Source organism: Galeopterus variegatus, unplaced genomic scaffold (genome assembly GCF_000696425.1).
Source record: "Galeopterus variegatus unplaced genomic scaffold, G_variegatus-3.0.2 Scaffold2175, whole genome shotgun sequence".
NCBI lineage: Eukaryota > Metazoa > Chordata > Mammalia > Dermoptera > Cynocephalidae > Galeopterus > Galeopterus variegatus.
Window position 1 is genome coordinate 219,792 of NW_007728286.1, and position 24,458 is coordinate 244,249.

At 38.9% G+C, this 24,458-nt stretch overlaps 1 protein-coding gene across 1 annotated transcript in view; it reads left to right on the plus strand.

Moving 5' to 3' along the window:
- Positions 1 to 24,458, plus strand: part of LRIG3 (leucine-rich repeats and immunoglobulin-like domains 3) — a 45,914-nt gene that overhangs the window by 372 nt on the left and 21,084 nt on the right. The window contains 4 exon segments of the mRNA XM_008580848.1: positions 1 to 16; positions 19 to 146; positions 5,873 to 5,944; positions 6,134 to 6,208. The exon segment at positions 1 to 16 is cut by the window's left edge and continues 372 nt beyond it. Coding sequence (XP_008579070.1) covers positions 1 to 16; positions 19 to 146; positions 5,873 to 5,944; positions 6,134 to 6,208 — 291 coding nt within the window.

Genomic DNA, 24,458 nt, shown 5'->3' on the forward strand with positions numbered 1-24,458 from the left:
CGCCGTGGGGCCCTCGGGCAGCACTCCGGGGTTGCCGCCGAGCGCCCGTGCCCCGCTCCCCGCCGCTGCCTCGGGGACCCGCTGGACTGCAGTCGCCAGCGGCTGACGCGCCTTCCCGACCCACTCCCAGCCTGGCTCGCTCGCTTGTAAGTATTCGTCCCGCGGACGGAGCGGACCCGACCTCTCGAAATTCGGCAAAACCGCAGCCGGCGAGGGCCTGGTTGCTTGGGGCTCCGCGCGCAGCGCCTTCTTCCAGGGCAGCTCCCGCTGGTCCACGCTGCCTGCCGCGCTCCGTGGGGGTGGGGAAGGCACTTCGGGACCTCAGCCTCCTTCCGCCGGGGCTTGCGGGCCGCTCAGGTGGGCGCTTGGTTCGCCCCACCCCCACCCCGGCTGAAGATGGGCAAGGGGAGGGAGCCACTGACACTAAAGGGGCCAGTATCGCCGTCCTGCGTCTTGAGTTAGCCAAAGGGTTTCAAATGCGCTCTCCTGCCGGGCCCGGGCGGGAGAAGTGGCAACCTGCGGACGACAGGAGTTTGCAGTTTTCCTTGCGTTTATAACCCTGTGGCTCAACTTTACTTTCTGACCACTTGGCCCCTTTTCCTCTTCCCGATCAGTAGTTGAACGCGCGCCTTTTACTTGGGAAGCCCCCGCAGCGGAGTTTGATCACTGCTGTGTTAGGCATACTTTTGTTGTTCTCCCCCCTGGTTCGCCTTAGCAGACCATAAATTCCCTTCCTCGACCAAATCGTAACACATCCTCGTTTCTGTAAGAAGTTGGTTGGTAACACTGATCAGTGGACATGGAAAGGGAGGAACTAGATTTTTCAGAACCAAGGGTGTGATTGCTGTAGCTTCTCAACATGCCCAGACGGTTTAGGGGAGAGCGCTGGGTGTTATGCAAGTTTTTGGATTTTAGCTGTGAAGTCTGAAAACCTGAAATCACTGCCAGCAATGGGGAAGAGCAAGAAGAAAATGTGATTTAGTTTTGGAAATGCTTGTCCTTTCCAAATGTCATCTCTATTCTCTCCCAGCCCGTTTTGTTAAAAGTGGAGGAGTGCTATGAAATGTAAGCATTCAAAACTTGTATTTTTTTTTTTAAGGAGTTGTCCTGTTTAAGAGAAATGAAAGTGCTGTTCATAGTTAATCTTAGATTTGGGCCTACCAGACTTGCAATGGAAATTCTAAATTCTTAAACAATTCTGATAGACTATCGTAACGTTCTGGTAATAGTGGTAGAAGGTTTAGTCAGGCAGTTTAAGAAATTTTGCTTTTAAATCTTGGTTCTAATCTAAATCCTTTTATTTGTGAATTGCAGAATTGTTGACCATAAGCAGCATAGTTTTTCTGTGCGTTTTTAATAAGCTTTAGTTCAATAAAAACGTAGCATTAAAGAGTATTGGGTTGATATTTAATGCCTTATCATGGGACGTGTTTTATAGTAGTTTTTATTACAACCGAAAAAGGAGATAAGGGCTTTAACCTAAACCAGGAAGACTTTCAATTAGTTGTGGCTAATTCTGTTCAATTGCCTCTTGTGGAGGTCATGCTGCCTTGTTCATGAAATGTGAATGGCTCTATTGACAACATATGGAACTGAACATTTGAATGACTGGCGGTGAACACCTATGAACAATAAAGAGATGAAAATGAGAAAATGAATACAGTTACTCCTGGGGTGTGTTTAGAAATGCTTAGATTATTCACCAAAGCTAATTTATACTCAGTTTCTCAATGTCAGGTGGCCTATTGGATCGTGCTAGTGTAATATATTTTTTGTGAATTTGGATGCCCTTAAAAAAGCGAACTGTGTTGCCCTTGATTAGAAGTAGAGTTGAATCAAAACGGGTTCGATACCTATTTAAATATTGTCTTAAAAGTAGCTGACCTAATTAGGATTTTGTTTTGCAGGTAATTTGGTGGCACACTAAAAACAAATTACAGTTTATTTGGTTAGCACAGTCTTTAATTACATTTCCGCCAGCAGTAAATTGTCTCAATACAAGTCCACATTCCTTAAATGTATGTGAAAATAAGTTCCACTTGTATAAATAAGCACTGGGTCTGTTGTCAGAAACCCCGCTGTGATCACTCATTGGACAACTCTGTCATTTTTGTACTTCTTTGACTTTTAACCATCTTTGAAGGTGTCACCAAACCATGTGGTCTAAATTCTTTACTGTAAATATTTCTTTTGTTTGTGCCTAAAGCTCTAGAGGTCTCCTCTCTCCACCTTTGAAAGAAGCAGAAAAACACGTGGAATAGAGTTTTACCTTCTCTGTTACTGGGTGGTTTGTAATAGGAATAAGACTCTGCTACTTAAATTTTACATAATTAGAAAAGCTCTTAAGTAGACTGTTTCAGAATTCAGAAATAAGTAGAAAATGCATGTTTTTCATCCCCTTTAGGTAATTAAAATAGCAAAAGTTTGTCTTTGGACTAGTTTACAAAAGGACTGTTCAGAAAAAGTTTAGTGTCTATCTTTTGCTTCATTTGTTGGATTTGCAAGTTAAAAATTATCTGTATATGTGTATGTATTTTTTCCACTTTATTCAGTTGTAATTTATTGCCATAGGAGCCCCATGTATGAAAAGTAGAATAGTTTGAGCTGTAAAATAAAAATAATAATACCCTATTCAGTTCTGCTTTCAAAAAGTAACCTCATACTTTAATGAAAGTGCTCCTTAAAACAGTAATTATTTGAAGCCTTGCTTACAACTGCATTTAAAGAGAGACTTGAATTTACATCTAGAGTTTGTGCTTACAGAGTTCTGAACCTAAAGAGAAATGCTTGTTAGAATGTTATTTAGTCAAAGGAGGGAAAAGTTGCTCAATTGCCCATGAGAGCTTCAAGTATTATTAAATTCTCACAAAAATTTCAGAATTATTTATCACATAGAAATGTTTGAGTTCTCAACAGAGGTCAAACGAAAAGTCTTAGAGGTAGTTTCTGCTGGTGTGACTTCTTTAGTATGGATCTGTTATAAATCTTCTGGTCAGTACCAGAATTGGGGGTGGGGTGGGGGTAATAGTCATGGTTTTCACAGCTGCTTTTCTATATTTTCCAGACTAAAACTTGAACATAGCAGGCTGATTTATGAGTCACTTTGGATCAGTGTCTTAAAACAGCTACAGCCTGGCTTTTTGTTTTTCAGCTTTCCAGATTTCTGCTGAATTAGCAGCTCTGTAGGCCCCAGTGGGATTGATTAAGAAGCTGTGCTGGATTTGCATTTTAAAATTTGACTTGGAAGTCAGATTTCCAAATGTTAAAAGGAAGAAAATGATAGTTAAAACCAAATGTTGTAAATTAATTATTTTTATATATCTTCATTAACTTGCTAGTATGCAGGAAGAGAGACTTCTCTCTACCATATAGAAAGAGTTTGATTTTCAAGTATTTGGCCAGCTGAATGTTGGGTAAATAGTTAACACCCCCATACCTTACCACCTTTCCCATTTATTAACCTCAGTACAAAAAAAGTTTTTTAAAAAGTTTCCTGGTGAGGATGCTCATTCATGGGACTCTAAAAATGAAGAATCTACTTTCCTTATTGAATGTCTTATGTTCTGGGTTTAAGAAAACATTGGCATTGTACAACTTGAATCTCTTTTTAATGGGCTAGCCATAAAAACAATATAAAGAAGATTTAGGAAAATGTGACATCCTTTAACTGGAAAGTAATCATTTCTGAAATGTAAACTATATTAAACCTAAATTTAGGTATATTAAAAGTTTCATGGTTTTAAGTATTTAGCAGTAAAAGTCATTTGAGGGGTGATTTTTTTTTTCTCCCACATATAATGTGGTTTTAATGGTATTCAAAACTCAGCAATGGAAGTGTGTTGCAATAACTGAAATATTTAAAGTTGCCAGCCCCTGCTTCTGGGTTAGAAATGAATAATCTCCAGCATGTGCACTGTTCTCTGAAGGCAGTTTCTCATTTTAAAGATCTTTTGTCCCATTGCTGGTTGAAAAAATATTTAAGTACTCAATCTCATTTCTTACAGGATTGTCCTGTGAAATAATCTTTAAAATGAAGTGGAGAGTACGGTTTTAGGTTTTTTGATCAAAAGAAAATCACCTGTATGAAACGTAAATGCCAGATTGGTTCCCCCTTTCCTTTTAAACTTGAAACGATATGGATGCAGTTTTACGCTGGTTCAGTGTTCTTTAGTTAAGTGAGTCCAAATGAGACTTTGTGTTGACTCAGGCTACCTCCCAGGTGAGGGACTCTTTTCCTTGGTTGTTTTTTAAACCATGTGGGAAATCTGTGACTGTCTGGGGTGCTAAAAGCACACAGGTTTTGTTTGAATGCTAACGTGAGTTGTTGGGCTCACAGTTTCCTTGATGAACTCCAGATGGACGTGAGCTGGGCTCCCAGGGAAAGTGTCTGGCTCCAGCCAGCATGGTGAGCATGCACGGCGGTGGTTGTAATTGCAGGATTTTTATAGTTTAAAGACTGTGCCAGATTTTTTTTTTTTCATGTTATAACTCTACCAGAACAGATCTACTCATGTCTGTTACTGTCTGGTAGGTCTTTAGGCAAACATATTTCAAATAAAACCTTTGTAGATTTGTTTTTTAGGTGAAATAGAGAAATCCAGGTTTATTCTCAAAACAAAAACTCAAAAGACTGAAAGGTTTTCTCATTTCTAATTGTTTACTCACCACTGAGTGACATGTGTTTCTCTGGATGTGATTTTTCTCTCTTTTTATTTATTTATGGGGGGGAGCATACTTATGCATATAATAAATGGTTCATGCTTTTCTCCAATCAAATTTGGTTATCTAAAACTTTGGTTATCTTAAAGTCTTCATTTTAAACACTGAAAGAATTCATTTAGTAAGGGTTAATTAACTTCTTTTGGCGGGATGCTTTGAGCCATACTGTTTGTTAGCCTGGGTTTTAATAGCTATTCAGCCATTTCATTTTTCATTTACAACATTTTGAAGGCACATAGTCAGTGTATTGACACATATAATTAAGCATATTTGCTGGATTTTTCCCCATATTTTGAATCTTAAATGCCAATTCCTAGCCCAGAATATTGTGTATGTAGGAATTTGTTGTTGTTTTAAATAGTAATGATGTCTTATGGAAATTATTACTAAGTTAGATTGAGTCTTTGAGTAAGAAGCACATTTATTTCAGTGATTAAAATCTGTTCACAGATTTCTGTACAATCTGCTTAACTTTGTGTTAGATAGTTGTTGTGGTTTAAATTATATGTTATATTACCAGATACTGGGATTTGGGGAATTCAAGAAAGCAGAGGGTTGAGGTTATTTTCTACACTCTCAACACACACACACACGCACACAAACACACATGCACGTGCACAATGATACTTTCAATAATTTGGTGGCTTAACCCACAGAAACAAATATGTATGAAAAGCAATGTCCATTCTGTTTGAATGTAAGAAGGACATTGATGCTTAATTTTGTGATAATAAAAAGGTTTCTTTAGAGGCTTTCATTTCAGCAACCTGCCTAATTAGCCACCTTTCATTAGCCATGATGTCATCATATCAAGTTGGGAGTGGGGAGATGGAAGGAGATGGGAGGGTGAAGCAAAACTACAGTTCACAAAAGCTCTGTTCACCATGTGCCAAGAAACATCTCTTAAAACATTGTGGGCTTAAAGCATTTGAATCTGCCAGCCTCCTAAAATAATTTTGTCCTCAGAGTTTGTATTTTTCATTTTGGCCTTTTGCTTGCCATCTAGTTTGTGGACAGAATGGACAAGTTATTTCTCCTGTTGTCACCAGTGTTGATAAAGATGTTTCATAAGCCCACTCTGTCTTGCATATCATTAAGCATGATCAGTGATTTTTTAGAAATGACTTATAATTTCATTTTTGTTTTCTTGTAGGGACTTAAGTCACAACAGATTATCTTTCATCAAGGCAAGTTCCATGAGCCACCTTCAAAGCCTTCGAGAAGTGTGAGTCTTAGTTTTCTGTTTGAGGATTGAATAAAATATATTACCCCTCATGCTATTTAACTGTAAAGAACATTTGGATAAATTGTTTAAAACTTAACTTTGGAGGTATTTTATAAATAATTTATAAAATTTTTACCTCTATGAGTTACAAATTATCTAATCAGCTTTTTTTTTTTTTTGCATTTATAGGAAACTGAACAATAATGAATTGGAGAGCATTCCAGATCTGGGACCAGTCTCAGCAAATATTACACTTCTCTCTTTGTAAGTGAATATTAACAGAATTTTGCATATATGCTTTCAGGGACCATGGGCAGTAGTAGTTCCATATGGACTAGCATAAAGATCTTACAAGCAAAATTTGAATACTTCCTTCAGGATATAATAAAGAAGGGCTCTTCAAGTTGGTTACTTGTTTTTCAGCCTCTAACTCTGTCATCACTAAATTTTAAGTATCCTTATAACATGCTTTATACTTTGCTGTCATTGCCTAACCGGTCTCCAAGATTCAAAGAAGCCACCTTTACCCCAGAGAGGTGTGTATTTGATTATATTCTGTAAACTAGAACCTTAATTCTGTAATTGCTCAATGGTTGACATAGGATATTTGTATTGCACATTACATAGTTCCTGTGGAAAATGATCAGAGTTGTTTTGTGATGAGAAAGGGGAGTTGGTAATAAAGCCATTGGAGTATCGTCTTTTGAGTGTGGCACCTACAGTGGAAATCAGGATTCAGAAACATCAACTCAAAATATCAACTTATACAGTTAAAATGAAAAATGTGATTAAAGTCGGAAATATCATTGCATGTTATTTTACAAAAATGAGTTTTCAAATACAATGAAAATTGTGTTGTTTTCTATAATTTTAGGGCAGATAACATGTTTGTATTCATGCATTGAGATTTTGGAAAATAATTTTGGCTTTCAGCATTTAAAGGTAGTATTTAGAATACCTGGGGTTTTTCTAAAATTAAGTAACTTACCATCTTAATCTTGAATAATTAAAAAATATATTTAAGCCACTGAAGTTGAAAATGATTTTCTCTTTTAAACAACAAGAAAAAAACATCATTGTTAGTTGCTTCTGGGAAAGGTGTCGGGAGGGTTGAAATTATACAGTAAATTTCAGGAAAGATGTTCAATTAATTAAAGTGATCACTACTTAATTGCTTACATCTGGTGATTTACAGAGGTTTGTTTTTACTGAGAGTCCAGGTCACTTAAGTCACGAGTGCAGCCGCTGTGTCTGCTTTCTTCTGTTTGAATAAGAACTAAGTGACATTTGATACTGATGTGGTTTTTCCAAAGATCAGAAACGGAAGGGAATGAAAGAAGACGCAGTTGGTATTTAACAAATAAACACTGAATCTAAAAAATATTTTTATGCTAGCATTGATACCTATTTTCTTTGTCATCCACGATTGTTTAAAATTTTGGAGTCTAAATGGAGAACTGGTTTTGGTATCTTAAACATCTTTAGCTATTCTTGTTTGACCAATGGGCTCTTCTGTAAACCCACTTTGCCCTGCTGTGCTTGCCTTGTGTATTGGCAGATTCTGTCAGCAAGTTTAGAGAACCTCGGGCACGACACGCTTCATGGCTGAGAGAGGGTCTGCAGTGCAGTTTCGCAGTCTGGGTGGGGTGAAGAAAACAGTCTATTCTTTGGCGTGGTATAGAACTTGTGAGGAAGTTAGAAAATTCTATTGGAAATAAATAACCTAGTGATTGTACTCTTTAAAGCTATAAGTTCAATTAGAAAGCTAGAATGACATCTGGAAAGTTGAAAACCTTCAAAATTTGAACTCTTCTACATATTGTTTTCGTTTGTGTTTCACTTTATTGAGTGCTGTGTGTCAGGTCCGCCAGAATAATCTCACTTTCTTTTCCCTTAATTTATTGCAGTGATTGCTTTGTTGTTTATTTCATAGAATGATACGTAGACTCTATGAAGAGTAATTTATGTGATGGGCCTGCTATTCAATATAGAGAGTGAAAAATTGTTTTCATACCTGTGAAATATTTTTTAAAAGTACCTCTCTGGTTGTTTTCTTATACAAATGCTTTGTTTTCTCCTGCAGGCTCCTTTGAATATTACAGTACACAATCATTAGTTCTAAAGCATTGTTAATTTCTGTGTTGTATAGGGTAGATCATTTTCTTTTCTATAGAAGCACTGAAAAATAATCAGAGCTAAAAATCAGTACTGAAATACATTCCTGAAATTTCAAAAAAAAATTGTTAAACCACATAACATGAGTCAGATTAGAAACTTGCTGTAGCAACCACAGTTAAATCCCATATCTTTCAAAGTAGTTCTCAAAACTACTTGTACTTGACTTTTATGTTATAAAGTGTTTTTTGGTTTGTTTTGGTTTGTTTGACATTTTGTAGAGAAAAACATTTTTCTGGGTCATTTGCACCAGTTAAATAATTTGAAAACTTGTGTTAAGGAAAAGGAAAACTTAGTTGGAGTCATATGCGTGAGTGTTAATATCAGTGCTCCATACTGTGGCTGCTCTGTTTCGTTGGGACCCTTCCCACTGGAGGGGCTGGATGCAGGGAAGACTGTACCTGGTGAGACCTTCCTCTTTTCATAGCTACAGGAGACAGGAGCTAGTATTGGGTCAAATGGCATGCTGTGTCCAGAGATGAATTCAGTTAGGGACCAGGTCTGATAATGTCAAGGAAGCCTGGTAAAAATGCCGGACACTTGGTAGGATGGTTAGATGAGCATTGACTGTCCCCATTAACAAAGCTTATCTCTCACCTTTTAGGGATCTTTTAGAAGATAAAAGACTTGAATAGACCTGCTTTCCTTTGAATGCCCTACAAAGGTAGCTCAGAAGTCAGCTGGCGTGCTCAGAGCAAGACATGGGTGTGTGTGTGTGTGTGTGTGTGTGTCCCTCACAATACTCTAGTTGTGGCAGAATAGTATATTTTAGGAGAAAAAATGGAATAATCTTTGGAATGAACATATCGTGTAATAAAACTCTGTTGACCTGGCGTAAGTCAGTTGATTTTACCTGATGTGCTAGTCCTGGCTTCCTGTGAGGAAAGTTTGAATCTGTAAGTAATGCAACATTATTGTTGAATAAAAAAGTTTTTATTGGTTGTTAAATAGAGCTAGTTGGGTCTTAGTCTTGACACTGACGGTTTATATAGTATTGCCCAACATGCAGATACTTGTGTGGTGTCCTGGAGTTGAAAAGTGTTAGGTCAGTGGCTGTCAAAGAGGCACCTAGAGTACTTCCTAAAAATGTAAGTTTCCTGATCCCATCCCTAGAGATTCTAAATTAATGAGTATGGGTGGGGCCCAGGAGTATCCATTTTAACAAATCTACTCTGCTGACTCTGATCAGATATTGCATAAATATCTCTGATATTACTGATGGGGTCAGTATCATAATCAAATAAGCCTTTTTTCTTTATTTTTTTTCTCAAAGTTAGAGCATTTCTTCCATGTCCATTATTTTCTTCGTGGCCTGGCATTGTCATCCTTTCCAGAGAGGTTATTGTAAATATTGATTACCTTTGTGGTAGGACCCCAGAGCATGTGCTCTACCAATAGAAAGTTATTGAAAAGATTTAAGTCAGAGTGAGATGAGCAGATTTGCTATTTGAAAATGTCACTCTGGCTTTAGTGTAGAGAATGGCCTGGAGGTGGCAGGAGGGTGGTTAGAAGGGGCAGATAATTAGACCACTGCAGTCGTCCAGGAGTGATGGTGGCCAGTCTGTCAGTAGAGCAGTGGTCAGATGGCTTGGAATTAACTGCTGGCTCAACTCTTTGATAAGTTTGTGACCTCGGGCAAGCTACAGTCTCTTTCCTCAGCTCTAAAATGAGAATAATAATTGTGCCTATATCACAAGGTTATTGTGAGGATTTGGGGAGAGAATACAGGTAAAACCGTCAGGCATACACTGAGTGCCCAATGAATATGAGCCATAACGGTGACAATGATGGTTGATTCACCTAAAGCTTTTTGAATACCTACTGCGTACCAGTCTCTGTTTTGAGTGCTAGGGACACAGCAGTGAAAAATCAGACAAAAATGCCCTCTTATCATGAAGCTTCCTTTCAAAGGGAGAGAAAAAATAAGTAAACTTTAAAAGAAAAGCTAACTTCAGTTCATGATAAATGCTGTGAAGGAAAAGAAATGAGGAGAGGGGTTAGAGAGCTCTGGTTGTCCTTTCATGGTCAGGGAATGCAAATGTTTACCAAATCCTACTATGTTCTGGATACTGTTCTGGAGTCAGGATTCAGCAGTGAACAAAACAGACAAAAATCCCTGCCCTCATAGAGCTGACCTTCTCACAGAAGAAGAAAGACACAAAAATAAATAAATGTGAGATGTAGTCAGATGGGGATAAGTGCTGGGGAGAAAATCAAAACAGGGAAGACATACAAGAAGTGCCTGTGGTCAAAGAGGGGTTCTGCAGTTTTAAATGGAGACACAGGGAGGGCTCACTGGGAAAATGGTACTTGAATTAGAGCCCGACTCCCGAGGGGGGGGAGTCGTGTGTTTCTGGGGGTCTGGAGTAATCTCTAAGCCTCCCCTGCCCTGTCCAGGCCCATCTTGCCTTGTATATCCAACTGTTAACAGTAATGAAATGATTTTGTTTGTATTTTTCTCCTCTACTGTGTTTTGAGGCCTCTGTGGCTGGCTTTTCTTTCCCCCAGCATTTAATGCAGGTATATGGCGTATAGTTAGTACCTAATTAATCTATGAATTAAGGAATGTTTATGGAATGGCCACATTCTGTTAGCATAATTCAGTCAGATTTCCTCCTATACACTTAGTCTAAACCAGTGGCTAAGGATTTACAGTGGAAACAGCATAACTAGGTTTTAGTTAACTTATGTTCACTATGCATGCTTGATAAAATAATAATCATAACAACAGGAATTATGATAGCAACAACAGAGTCACCGAGGGTGACTCCGGTGGGCAGAGAGACAGATTTTCACAGTCCCTGTGCCCTTCACACTTGTGAACTGTTTCATCAGGTCCCAAATTAAAAATTCAAATTAGACAGGAACCCCTCCCCCAATACCGTTGATCCGTTCCCACGCAGAGGGAAAACTAGCTGAGTTGGATTCATTGAGAAAGAGGGAAAATGTCTGCATGAAGTGCTTTGCTGGTGTTATAGGGGATCTTCAAGGGCGTATTGGCGATAGGTGGTTCCACACGCATCTGCTGGTCTTGGACCCTAATGCCATCACATTGTCTTTCCTCCCATATTGGAGATGCTTTGGGGGTGCGGGAAAGTACGAGAGTCTTGCTTCTCTGTGGGGTCTTATGCTGATGGTACACTACAGCGAACAGTGTGGGGACCGGTAGGGAGCAATGACAGTTCGTGTGGTGATAGCTATAGTTACTATAGAAGGCCGAGAAGGATGGCGACTCTCCTTTCTAACAGTTTTGAAACTCCAAGTACAGCATGTGTAGTCTCTAATGACATTTGTCACACATCTCATTCCAGGATAGAACAGCAGCCAGTACAGTCTCAGGCACATAGAAGGCACTCATTAAGAATCTCAGTGGAGGTGAGATCACCGACCCTTGTGCAATAGGAGAGAGACCCGAGCTGGGAATTGGGGACATAGGTTTTTGTCTTGTCTCACACTAATGACTGGTCTGACCCTAGGCAGACTTCATTAACTCTTCTTTGTTTATCTGTAAAAACAGTCTAAGATGCCTGCCCATCTATCTCCTGTGGTTCCGGTAAAGGATCAAATGGCATAAAGTACATGAAAGGGCTCTGCAAAGTGTGAGCAGCAACAGCTGCCGCTGTTGCAGTTGCGGTGGGCTTGGCAGAGGAGCAAAGACCTGAGGCAGAGGGCCCAAGTGCATTCTTGAACGGGAGGGTCACAAGAGGAAGGTGGGATTTAGAACCATTATCGCAGCAGCAATAGATGAGGGAGAGAGAAGGCACTTTGTACCTGGGGTGAATTATCAGAAGAACATTTGCTCTCTAAAAAGCTTCCAAAAAATTGGTGAGCACTCAGTTATTAATAACTGAACAACATTTGTAGTCTGAGGGCTTGCATATCTGTAAAGTGAATTTAAATCCGCTCACAATACCCAACAACAGTGCCTACTATGTGCTAAGTTTGAGGGAACAAAGAAAAATAGGACTTGGCCTCTGCTCTCAAGGTGATCTGCAGAATGGGGCAGAGAGTAAAGACATAGTCCAAGTAGGGAGATGCCCAGGATGGTGGAGCATGCCTGGGGCTGTGCCTGTGCATAGGTTTAAGAATGTGTAGAGCTTGAGGGTAAGTGAGGTCAAGAGAAGGAAGGAAACTTGAGTAAGTTGGTAGGGATCAGCTCAGGAAACTTCTTCTATGCTTAGGTGGTCTGCAGGTTTGGAGGGAGTCACTGAAGCCTCTTTCTTTATTTCTCTATTTTTTTTTTAATATAAGCAGGGGAATAAAATGATTGTAGTTCAATTAAGCATAGAATTAGCTTTCCTCCTTTTTTTCAAATAGCCGTTAGACAGTGTTCATTTTCAAAAGCAAGTGCCATACAGACAAATAATGTGGCCTTGATAATTAACAATTATGACTAGCCAAATCCCTGTTATCCATTGATCCCTGGACCTGTTCTGTGCTCTAAGCCCTGCTGTGTATTAGGGACACATCTCTTTTTCCCACAATGGGAAATTGGCCATGGAGTTGGAGTCAAATGAACATTATCTTCTGGATGATAGATAGGGTAGAGTTGAACTAGTGATTAGAAATTCTGCAGTATTCCGTTATATATATTCTGAACCCAGCACCGTATTAAGGTGGAAATTTCATCCATAAGCACACATTTCTTACTACATTCCAAAAATCAGATCTAAAAAATCAGTTTGGGAGACACTATTTCAAGAGACTGTTGCTTGGTTTCATGACACAGAGTTTATTTAAATAATTTATCCAAATAAATTTATAACTTTAAAAACAGTGTTTGATATTTTAATAGGTTCATTGCTCAGAAATAAAGTTGTATATATGGAAGGTGAGTATTATCTGACACAGAGTTTATTTAAATAATTTATCCAAATAAATTTATAACTTTAAAAACAGTGTTGATATTTTAATAGGTTCATTGCTCAGAAATAAAGTTGTATATATGGAAGGTGAGTATTATATACATTTTCAAGTTTTGATGTATCTGAGTGATTTTGTAACCATGTGGACTATGTGGTAAAACTCAAATAGTTTTTAGATTTTTTTTTCTTTTTTTAACCAAAACCTTTATAAGTCAATATTTAAAAAGAGATCACCAGTTTGTCATATTAATTAAGAAAGTTGGAGAGCTGCTTTAACCAAAATTAGAACTTAAGTTTCTGAGGGAATTGGAGAACTTTATGTTGATTAAGTAGACATAAACCGTTAACCCATCCTTACCTGCATTTGGGCACAGAAAAACCCATAGAATTTGACCACCTCAGATGCAAAATTCATTTTAAAATGCGTGCTGTCCTGGTGTGGCTGAAAGAGCTATCGTCGTCTTCACATGTAAAGGACACTGCCACAGAGGGCTACAACCTTCACCAGTACATGCAAGCCTGATATTATTGTGTTTAATGGAAATAAGTGCATGGAGCTCAAGTCTTACAAAATAAACACATAAACATCTTAATGCAATAAGTTGTATTTGTTTACTGGGTTTTAAAATGTTTACATATGTCTTGTACATAAAAGAGAATTTACTATACACAGAGCTGTATTTGTGACAAACACTCTGTTTATCTTCACATTTAATCATAAACTGGTCCCCAGGATACGAGCTTGCTAGGTTTCTGAGTTCTCCATTTAGAGTGACTGTATTTGAAACATAAATGTGTGATCATTATAGGGCTTTTTAAATCCTTCAGTGGTTCCCCATTGTACTTCAGTCAAGAGCAAAATCCTTCTCAAGACATACAATACTCTGTGTGGTCTATGGCCTCTTTTCCTACTGAGCGTTGTCTGGAATCATTCCTCAGTTCCAGGAATGTGCCAGGTTGTTTCTGCCCAGGTTTGTTTGCATATACTCTTACCCCTGCCTTGAATACTCACCCTACCCCCACTCTTTCTAAATCAGACTTAGGTTTCCCCTTATACATTTTTATATCTCCTCTATTACAGTATCTACTTTATTATTCATATAAGTAATCACATTTTTTAGTTGTGTATTTGTGATTCTTTAATGTCTATTTCTCCCATGAGAATACTTCACAAAAGCTGAGATCATGTCCGTTTTTGTCCCCACTATAACCTGCTGTATATAGCACAGTGCCTGGCACATGGTAGATACTCAGCACATTTGTTAGATGAATGAATGAATGGATGGCTTAGACCAAGTTAATATATATTTAACTTTTCAGATCCTACTTCTCCATATACACATAAAATTGTTTTCATTTATGAAACTTGGTTTTTCCAAGGTAACAAAAGTTTCAGATTTGTGACCCACTGGTTTCTTGAAGCCCGTAAAATTGACCCAGACTTTACCTTCCAGTGTAGCTTGCCACAAAAATTCCTGTATTGCCAATACTTACCCTGAATCTATACTACTTTCCCATTCCCCTCCTCCCCCAACTATGTTGTAGCCATTTTGATTGCTGCTTTAAAGTGTCAGGTACAACTTCTACCAAGAGACTGCTGCTGTATGCTGAATGAGGCTTGTTCTGCCAAGACAGACAAAACAATAAAGTTACAGCCAATTGCTTTTCATAATTAGGGTGACAAGACTCAGCATGTGTCTCTATCCTGGCTTAGTTCCTTTGCTTCCTTCACTTCCTTAATTTAGTTTCCCTGCTATCTTCCTTAGGCAGGAGTTTCAGAGCTCAAGTTTGGTAGATAGACCAAAACAATGAAACAGAGTTCTAACCCATAACACCTCTTCTTTCTTTGCCTGAAAGTTGTTCAAGTACTAAATTCAAAACATGAAAGGGAAGGCAATTATCAATATAGACACCTCCTTTCTAGCACATAGAATCACCTGCCTGGCTGTTTCCCTCCCTCTCCATCTAGCTTTAGCCAGCCAGTGGAACAGACTCTAGAGTGAGTCTGAAGGCAAAATGAAATATTAAGGTGATATTCATGCTGCATAGGGTAAATATGGTATACATATTTGGACTGTCAGTTTTACTATGTATGAGCAATATTAACTATTTTTATAACAAAGCAAATTTATTATGGAATCGAATCAAAATGAGCATACTTTTTTTTTTATTAGAAAAGATAAGATGCTTTCTAATGTAGTCACTGATTGCTGTGTAATTTCCAAACAAGGTATTGGCCTAAGACAAAGGGTACTACTATTGAAAGATGAATGGATGTTTATAGACTCAAGGAAGTATTAGTCAAGTAATTGTATAAATCACTTGTCTTATTTTCCTCAAGCTTTTCTTGCCTTTCTTAGCACAATTCGCATGTAATTATTAAAGAAAAAGTGAAAAGAATTAGAAATAGCTTGCTATATTACATGAGGGTATTTTAAAAAGTTCATGGAAAGATTCATATTGTCTTTTAATTATATTTTTCCACACTTTGAAATACGTTCATATTATATCATCGTATAACTGGTTATAACCCATTTCTTTGTTAGTTTTGAGTGTCTGTGCACAATCCTAGTAACTTGGATTTGGAAGAAGCATTTTTCTCTATGGCAAAATGTGCTGAGGAGACCAACTTCATTCTATTTTCTGGTTCTATTTTCTGCATAGTAATACTTCCAAGTCTTAACAATATAAGATTTTCTTAAAGCCTTCTCTTCTCCTGGCTCAAATTCTTACTCCCATTTCTTGCATGCCATGGCATCTACACCAGTGCTGTCCATAGCACATTCTGCAATGATGGAAACATTCTTACTCTGTCCACAGTGGTAGCCACTGGACACATGAATATTGAACACTTGAAATGTGGCTAGTGTGACTGAGGAATTGAATTTTTAGTTTAATTTTATTTAGATTGAAATGGTCACTCATAGCCAGTGGCTGTTGTACTGGACAGTGCAGGCGTAGACCCTCAAAGTCCTCCCCACACACACTTTATAGCATAACAGTATAATATACCATGCCCAAAACAAGATATTTGAGGTAGGGTCTGACCTAAACAGAATATAGTAGGACTATCTCTCTTGACCAGAATATTGGACTTTAATGAACCTTAACATTGTATTAGTATTTTAAGCACCATGTTGTATTATTGACTCACATTGAGTTTATGGTCAGCTGGGATTCCTAAGTCTCTTGTCATTTTCATAAGACTTGCTTTCAAACAAGCCTTGTAAAAATGCTTGATTAAAAATTCCAAACACTGCCTTATCCCAGCTCAATTCTTTTCTTGCGTCTATACCATTATGTTAGTACTTTGAGAGATTTGGGATCACGATGGAGTTTGGATGTATTGTCCCCTCCAAAACTCATGTGGAAATCTGATCCCCAATGTGGCAGTGTTGGAAACTGATTGAGTCATGAGGGCAGTTCCCTCATGACTGGATTAATGTTCTCTCTAGGGGTGGGGGGGCCTGAGAGAGATCTCGTTCTATTAGTTCCTGGGAGAACTGGTTGTTTAATAGACCCTGGCACCTTCTCTCTCTCTCTCTCTTGCTTCCTCTCACCATGTGATCTGCTTGCACCCGCTGGCTGTCTGTCACTTTCTGCCATGAGTAGAAGCAGCCCGAGGCCCATGCCAGATGCAGCTGTCCCAGAATCATAAGCCAAATAAGCCTCTGTTCTTTATAAGTTACCCAGTTTCAGGTATTTCTGTTATAGCAACACAGAACGGACTAATACAGATCATGATTCATCTGTAACTAAAAGATGAGTTATACTTTTAGTTCTGTGGCATTTGTGCTTGATTATTCACATCTGTATCTATGTTCATGCAAAATGTTGACAGCACAGGCCATAGGCAGGCCCAGTAGCAACCACCAACAGCTTCCCTAAAGGTGGATGCAAGTCTGTGATTAAAGAGAAGGGATGTGAACGCATCTGCCTATATGATCATCATCACCACATTTTCTGTCTTATTCACAAGAACAAGTTCAATACTTGGGTGAAATCATGATATCTTGTGTCTGTGATGTTCCTAGTCTATTGGCCTATTCCATATCAGAAAATAAAATGAAAATAATTTAGCCTTATGTATTCACACAGAATTAATTGTCCGTATGGTAACTTTATTAATTTGGGATTCAGAATACTGATGCAGTATTTTTCTAGTTTGTACTATCATCAATAAGTGAAAATTCTTTATGTAGGCTAATTTTTTTTTGTTAAAATATCTTATACAAACCTACATTGAATGATTTTTCAGTAAAAAAAAATTATAGTACGTTTTTTAAGGGAATGTTTTGTTTAATTGGGATTTTAGAGAAAAACTGGTTTTATTTATTGATGGAATTTCTGTTGAAGTCTTCCTATTAAATATGGCGGATTGAGTGTGTTCACTTTGCTCCTTCCCAAAACCCTCTTAAAATGAAAGTAAAGGTATAAAAAGAGTGCATACCAACAGGAACAAAGAGAAAATAGAATATAAAGAGAGGATATAGTCCAAGTGAAAGATACCATAAACATTTTGCAAGCAAATGGATAGATTGTAACTGACTTAAAAGAGGGGAAAGTGGAGTTGCCCCTCAAAACAGCAATTTTGTGTGTATGTGCGCTGCAGAACTTCATGAATTTAAAACCTATAAAGATGGGGGTGCCGAGCAGGACTGAAAATGAGATTGGCTAAAACTGTTTTATAAGAAACAATCAGACTTCCAGCTTCCTCCTCCAAAACGCAAAGCCTAGTGACTGCCCTTCCCCTTACACAGAATACTGGAAGTTTACTTTGTGGAGAGCTTAAACAGAAAGTCTCTGGAATCTGAGACGCAGGCCCAGCTGTGCAGGGTTGGGTATTGAGGGCACGATCTTCTGAAATCAAGAAAATTAAATCTGAACACTGAAGGTGATATACCCTCCTCTCAGCTTATTTCCCTGTTAGCCTTCCCAGAAGGTAGCAGCAACATTTACATGCATCAAACTGGAGATTGGAGGGTTTCAGAGATGAGACCCACAGAAACTGACATGGAGCCATCCCATCATAAAATAGGTTCTCCCAGTCACTTGTGCTGAAACTCAGCATTCTGCAAGCCTGTTACACTCACAGCCCTCCGTAGGCTTCTAGTGCTGCTTTTTATTAAACATGAATGAATAACCAGTGATCACCAGACTGAAGAAGTTTCTAACAATAAAGTCAGAGTCTGAAACAATTGGGAGAAGGTAACTGGAGACAATGGAAGGAGAAGGGAACTTCAAAATAAATCTAATATCTTTAGAGAGAAAAGAGAAGATGCTATGTCCACAAAACCAGAAAAGCATGCTGAAGAACATAAGAAAAAGGAATATTCAGAAAATAAATTTAAAAATGGAAGTTAAAAATATAACAGCAGATACTTTCTTTTTTTTTTTTGTCTTTTTTACTGACCGGCAACGGGATCGCAACCCTTGGTGTTGCGCCTGCACTGTGCTCAGCCAGTGAGCGGGAACCGGTCTCCACATGGGATCCGAACCCTCGGCGGGAGCGCCGCCACACTCCCAAGCGGCGCACTCTCCAGTGCGCCATCAGGCCGGCCCAGCAGATACTTTCAAAAGGCAATAGAAGTATTGGGAGAAAGTTGAAGAACTCTCAGAAAGAAGAACCAAAAGACAAAGGGATGGAAAACAGGAGAGGGAAAAAAACAACAACAACAACGGGAAAATAGATCAGCTAGGAAGTCTAATGCCTCACTAATTGGAATTCCACAAAGAGACATCTATGGAAATGGAAAAGAGGAAATTATCAAAGATACAAAAAACTTTCCCAGAACTGAGGAGTACACATTTCTAGATTGAAAGGGCCTACTGAGTGCTAGCACGATAAAAAAAGAAAAAAGACCTACAGTAAGGTACATTACTGTGCAATTCCAGATTACCAGGGGTAAAGAGAAACTCTGAGAAGAGGAAAAGAAAGACTGTGAAGCAGGCTGCCTATAAAGATTGACATTACTCTTCAGGTGCTCCTTCCTGGAAGCATCAGCATCATCCAGAAACTCGGTAAAAATGTAAATTCTCAGATCCCACCCCACACCCACTGAAACAGGAACCCTGGAGGCGTGGTGCTCAACAGCGACCTGTGCCTCAAGAAACCCCTGCCCCCCGATACTGATGTGAGCTGAAGTTTGAGAAACACTGGGGTGGAGAATCAGAATGGCCTCTGGCTCTTTCGACTTAAGTCCGTGAGCACCCTGATAGAGTGAAGCAGTGTCTTTAGAATCCTAAGGGAAAGTGATTTCTCACTGTCAGCCCTACAAAGACATTTCCAAACATGAGGAAAACAGCCACTTTAATGCATGGTTTCTTGGAAAGCTAATGGAAGAGGTGCCCCAAGAAAATGAGGGAGTGAACCAAGAAGGAGGAAGACGGAGCATCAGGCAGTGCGACTCCAACACAGGAGAGAGGTGAAAGAAATTTCCCAAAAGGGAGGCTGCAGTTTTTCCCTGATGTGGTTGTATGAAGCCTCTGTAACAAATCCGGTCATTTGCAGTGTTTGTCACCCAGATCTAAAGTCGCAGCTCATTAGAGCCAGATCATTCCATTCCATTTCCTTCTGTTTACAGGTGAGAAAATCAAGGTTCACAAAGTATAGTAGATCAAGACACAGAACCAGGAATAGAATAAAAATCTCCTCTTTGGGGAACTGTAGTTTGAAATACTGTGTCAAGGAGATCTTACTTTTAGTAGGTTGATTAAGGTAGAGTATCCCAGTGTTATGTTTACTTTTTCTGGCTGCAGCTGTAACGGGCATCCTGTTTTCTGATGTGTATATGCATCCTAAGCAACAGTTGAGATCAATCCTTATGGGCCATTCTATAGCTGATCTAGAGTTCCTGGACCAATCAACATTGTTTGTTTACTTCAGGGTCTTGAATCCATTTATTTAATCCTGAATTGTGGGAATCCAAAGATGGATTAGAGGTTCTCTCCACCCACAAGTAAATCACAAGCTAGTGGGGAGACCTAAACTCACAACCAACTTAAGAGAGGTCAGGCATGTGGAAATGGCTGTGGAAGGCCTCTACCTCACAAGAGAGGTAGGGAAAATTTTTAAATTTTGCTGAATTAAAATAAAGTTAATTTTTATTCTACATAAATTGTTTCAGATTACAGTAATTTCTCAGTAAGTATCTTATTTATCATCCTGTTGTTTTCTAGGATTTGCTTTTAAAGTTCGGTTTACATAAAGAACTAAATGAATTTATTCTTAGGGATCGAAGAAAGATTGTTTTGTATATGGTGTGAGTGGATTTTTGACCCCTATTTCTTTTTTCGTTTTTAACTTGTGTTGTAACTGGCATGTGAATAGGGCCTGGATTATTGTAAGACCTCTGTATTAAAGTATTGTGGCCATCTTTATCATGTTTGTGATCCAAAAGATAATTATATTTTATGTTGACCTAGCTTTTAGCTGAAAGAACTGACTCTTTTCCTCTTACACCATGACTAATATGCTGGGTAGTATCATTAATTCTTAATCCAGAATCTTTGTCCTTCCAAAAGTTTCCTTAGTTGGCTTTATTCTTTGATGCCACCATACCAGTGGACCTGTCTAAACATGTGTTCTTTTAATGAAACTTCTTAATTATCTTTTTAGAAAAGAGATGAGCAGAGGCAGTTTATTTTTATAAACTGGAGAGGTTCTTTGCTTGCCAAATCTCTCTGTTAAAAGATGCCAGATATTATGAAGTGTTAGTTATTCTAGCCATGGTAGTTTTTATTCTAACCAAGGAGGCTTTTTGGGGGGAGGTGGGGAAAAAGTGAGGGTTATTGTTAGAAATATAAGTAAACTTTAATATGTTTGCAAAATGTAGTATTTTCTTTACCAATTTGTGATTCCTTTATAAATGGAGTTAAGTTGGTTGCTTGCAAGTTATATAGAGAAATCATTTCCTTGGGGCTAGGCCGACTATACCAGTCAGTAGATTTAATATGCTTGCTCGATGATTGGTTGTTTGGAACGACCACGGATTCAGCAATTTGTTAGCTGCAGTAACTGAATTGGACTTAAGGGATGTGGTTAGAGTGATGCATTCTAAGAAAAGAGGGCATTGCAAACATAAAAAATGGTTTCAAATTAAATTTCAGTGCACACACCCTCTCTAAAAGGAAAATGCTGTATGCACATACTTTCTCTAAATAGCCAAGATTGCATGTCTTTACACATTACAGCTGCAAAGCCTTAAGCCGCCTGTTATCTTGTGCAATAGGTAGGAGACACTTGAAACTACTGACAGATATTTCTTATTCTTCAAGAAGCTACCATTTGATTGGTTTAGGAATTCCGGTGTGAAAAAACCTGATATTCTGGTTCCTCACTAACAAAGAATATTTCACTCTGTGGGTCTCCTTTCAGCCTGTGGAGATAAACCAACACCATTTATATCCAGTGCATGAAGGTTCTTTTGAGACACTTGTGCTTTCTGGAGATAGCAATAGGTCAAAAAGTAGATCTAGTCATCATCAGAACAGTGTTTATATCACTAACCTCATTAAGTTATGTTTTACGGTTATTAATTTAGTCCAGAGTTACCTTCAGGGCAGATGTTCAGAGTATCAGAGCAAAGGAGTGTATTTCTTATATATGAGAATGACACACTTATCCATTTTCTTAGTGATTACAGACACATTGAAATGCTGGTATTTGGGCTGTTCTGGTCAGTAACATCTCAATTGTGAGCAAGAAAGGACCCTAGTCTACACCCCATGCCATAGAAGGCCTGCCTTATCAGAAACACAAAACACAGCAGTAACGGATAGGGTAAATGGGAACTCCAGCAGAGCTGAACTGGATCCCGGTAGCCAGAGGCTGCAGAGCTGGAAACCTGAGCCTGTATGTGCAGGGAGGAGAGGAACACAGCATATACCCTGGAAACCAGGGGAAGAGAGGCAATTCCCCATCAGAGTGGCATCCGGCAGACCCTTGCCATCAGGCCAGCATACCATCATCTGTACTCTGCATCAGATTAGAAGCATCCTTAGTAGGGCTCCTGCTTGTGGTCTTGCTTGTCCCCACCCAGTCTCTCTACCCACTCCTGCCAGCGCAGCCATTCTAAGATGCACATGTGATCTTGTCACCCCACCATTTTAAATCTTCTAGCCCCCTCCTCACAGTTGAGATAAAGGCCAAGTGCCTAACGTGGCTTCCAGGGCCCTACTTGATTTGCTCTCATCTCCCAGCTGCCTCACTCTTGAACATCATGTTTCTTCAGTCTCCACCTATGAACTCTTACTCCAGCCACCAAGGCATTCTTTCATTCCCTCCAAGGGGAGAAGCCTTGCTTTCCTCTCACCTGCCTGACTGAGGCTTCTCTGTGCTTTCTACTGACACTGCCCTCTCTCTTTCTTATCAGAGCACTTATCACACTGTTGACCTCTCCCATTTGCCTGCTGTTCTCCCTGCTAGACTTTGAGCTCTGTGAGATCAAGGTTCATATCCACCTTGTTCCTGGTTAGATCTCTCACATTCTCAGAGTAAATCTCATCAGATGAAAACTGGAAGCCACGTTTGCCTCTGCATTTGAAAGGTATTTGGCAAAGTTGGCTGAAAGGTGAAATTGGCAACAAAAATGAAATCATTATTTGGACCTGAGAGGCCAAGGCTGAAATACCTGGGACTTCTGTTTTAACTGTGGCCTGAAGTCTGAGGGAACCGTCTGTGTTTCTGACCAAACAAGCCCCCAGGTCTGTTTGTCCACAGGGACTAATTATACTTCACCTCAGCAGCGATTTGACCGTGGAACTGCCTGTACTATCAACAAACGTAGAAGACCAAAATACTCCTAGTCTCTAAGATGTATTTACATGAGGCTGAAATACTTTCCAATACTTATAGTACCATATTGTGATTTTTGAACAATGGAGAGATGGCATTTGCACATTAATTTCAGTAATGGAAAAAGGTATTCACACACTTCTGTTTTTGTTCAAGCATTGCGCATTTCCTGCCAAAAATATTAACTGCAATGTTTTTTTTTAATACGTTAATCAATCTGGGCATTTATTTGGAGAAAAATTAAAGCTCGAGTAGAATTGAATCTTTGTCTTCTACAAGTGGCTATTTGTGACCCAGTCCATGAAATATGTTTATTTTGAGGGCTTTTAAATGATAAAGATTTTTAATCTAGTTTTCACAGTAGTTGTCTCCTTTTTTTAATCCCTCTTTCATGAAATAAAGCAAGTTGTGTTTTTGTTTCTTGCTCTAAACTGCTACATGTCAAGTGGTTATTTGCCAGTTAGTCTGAGAGCTAATAAGAAACTAGTATTTGGATTTAATTCTGTTCCATTAGGACAGATTTAAATTTTTGTGATACTGGAACTGTTATCCTGGCAGTTGTGAGGGATTTTTGTGCTAGGAAGCAGCACTGACAAAGACAGCACTGTGCACACTCCATCTATAACTGAGCACTTTCACACTGCAGTTTAGGAGGTGTGCAGCTCAGGAAATTGCTGGCTTTGGCTGGGGCATACTTTTACTGCAAGGAAAATTTTATTCGTCACTCAAGTAATTGGCAGTTTTAATACCTTGTTCATAATTACCTTATAAACAAACGAATATATAAACCAAAGATTGTATGGTCTGTTATCTGACTTGTAGCCTTATTTGACCGACATGATAAACACCTCCTGCTCCCTCCCCTCAAAAACTAATTTGCTCCATTTATTGCAAAAATCTATAGTTGAGTGTTTTATTTTTGTTGTTGTTAAATATAAGTGTAGCTGTACTAGCCCCAGACAGCCTGGAGGCCAAAACCAGATGCAGAGTTTGAAGGGAGATAGTGGCTAGGGACAGGGGAGGGGGTGGAGAGAGGGTACTTGGGTACTTCAGGGTTGCTCCACTGTTTGTGGGAGGACATCCTGGTAATGCAAACATTTGGATTATGTATTTAAAAGAAAATTTTTGTCTCCTAAAGTGTGGTTTTGTTTAACCCACCCACCCTGACCTTAAGGCCCTGTGGCTTGTCTCTTGGACTGAATTCATCTCCGGGACCTAGAAATTGACTAATTGTCTCACTTACATTAGCCTATACCTCACAGCTAGATCAAGGAGTTTATACACTGCTGAATCCAGATGTGGGAAATGGTCAAAATCAGAGGTCATGGCTGACTTGACTCTAAACAAATCTGTAAGACTTTATGGGAATCTGAAGGGCTTGATAGTCATGACTTGTACATAGGACTGCTAAGTCTTTTTTTTTAACTTTACTATTATCACAGAGTTTGCTCTTAAGTTATATATTGTCTACGCTTGTTATCTTGTATAGGATTATTTTTAAAAATGGAATTAGATTCTCTGATGACTTGGATTTTAAAGATCAAAAAGACAATTGCCACCCCCCCCACCCCACCCCCGCACCCATCCTTTAAGAATAACATACGGACGGTTTTAACCATATTTTGAGAAGTTTTGTTAGTTTGTTGTTTAAATATAAAATGTATAAAATGCCCATTTT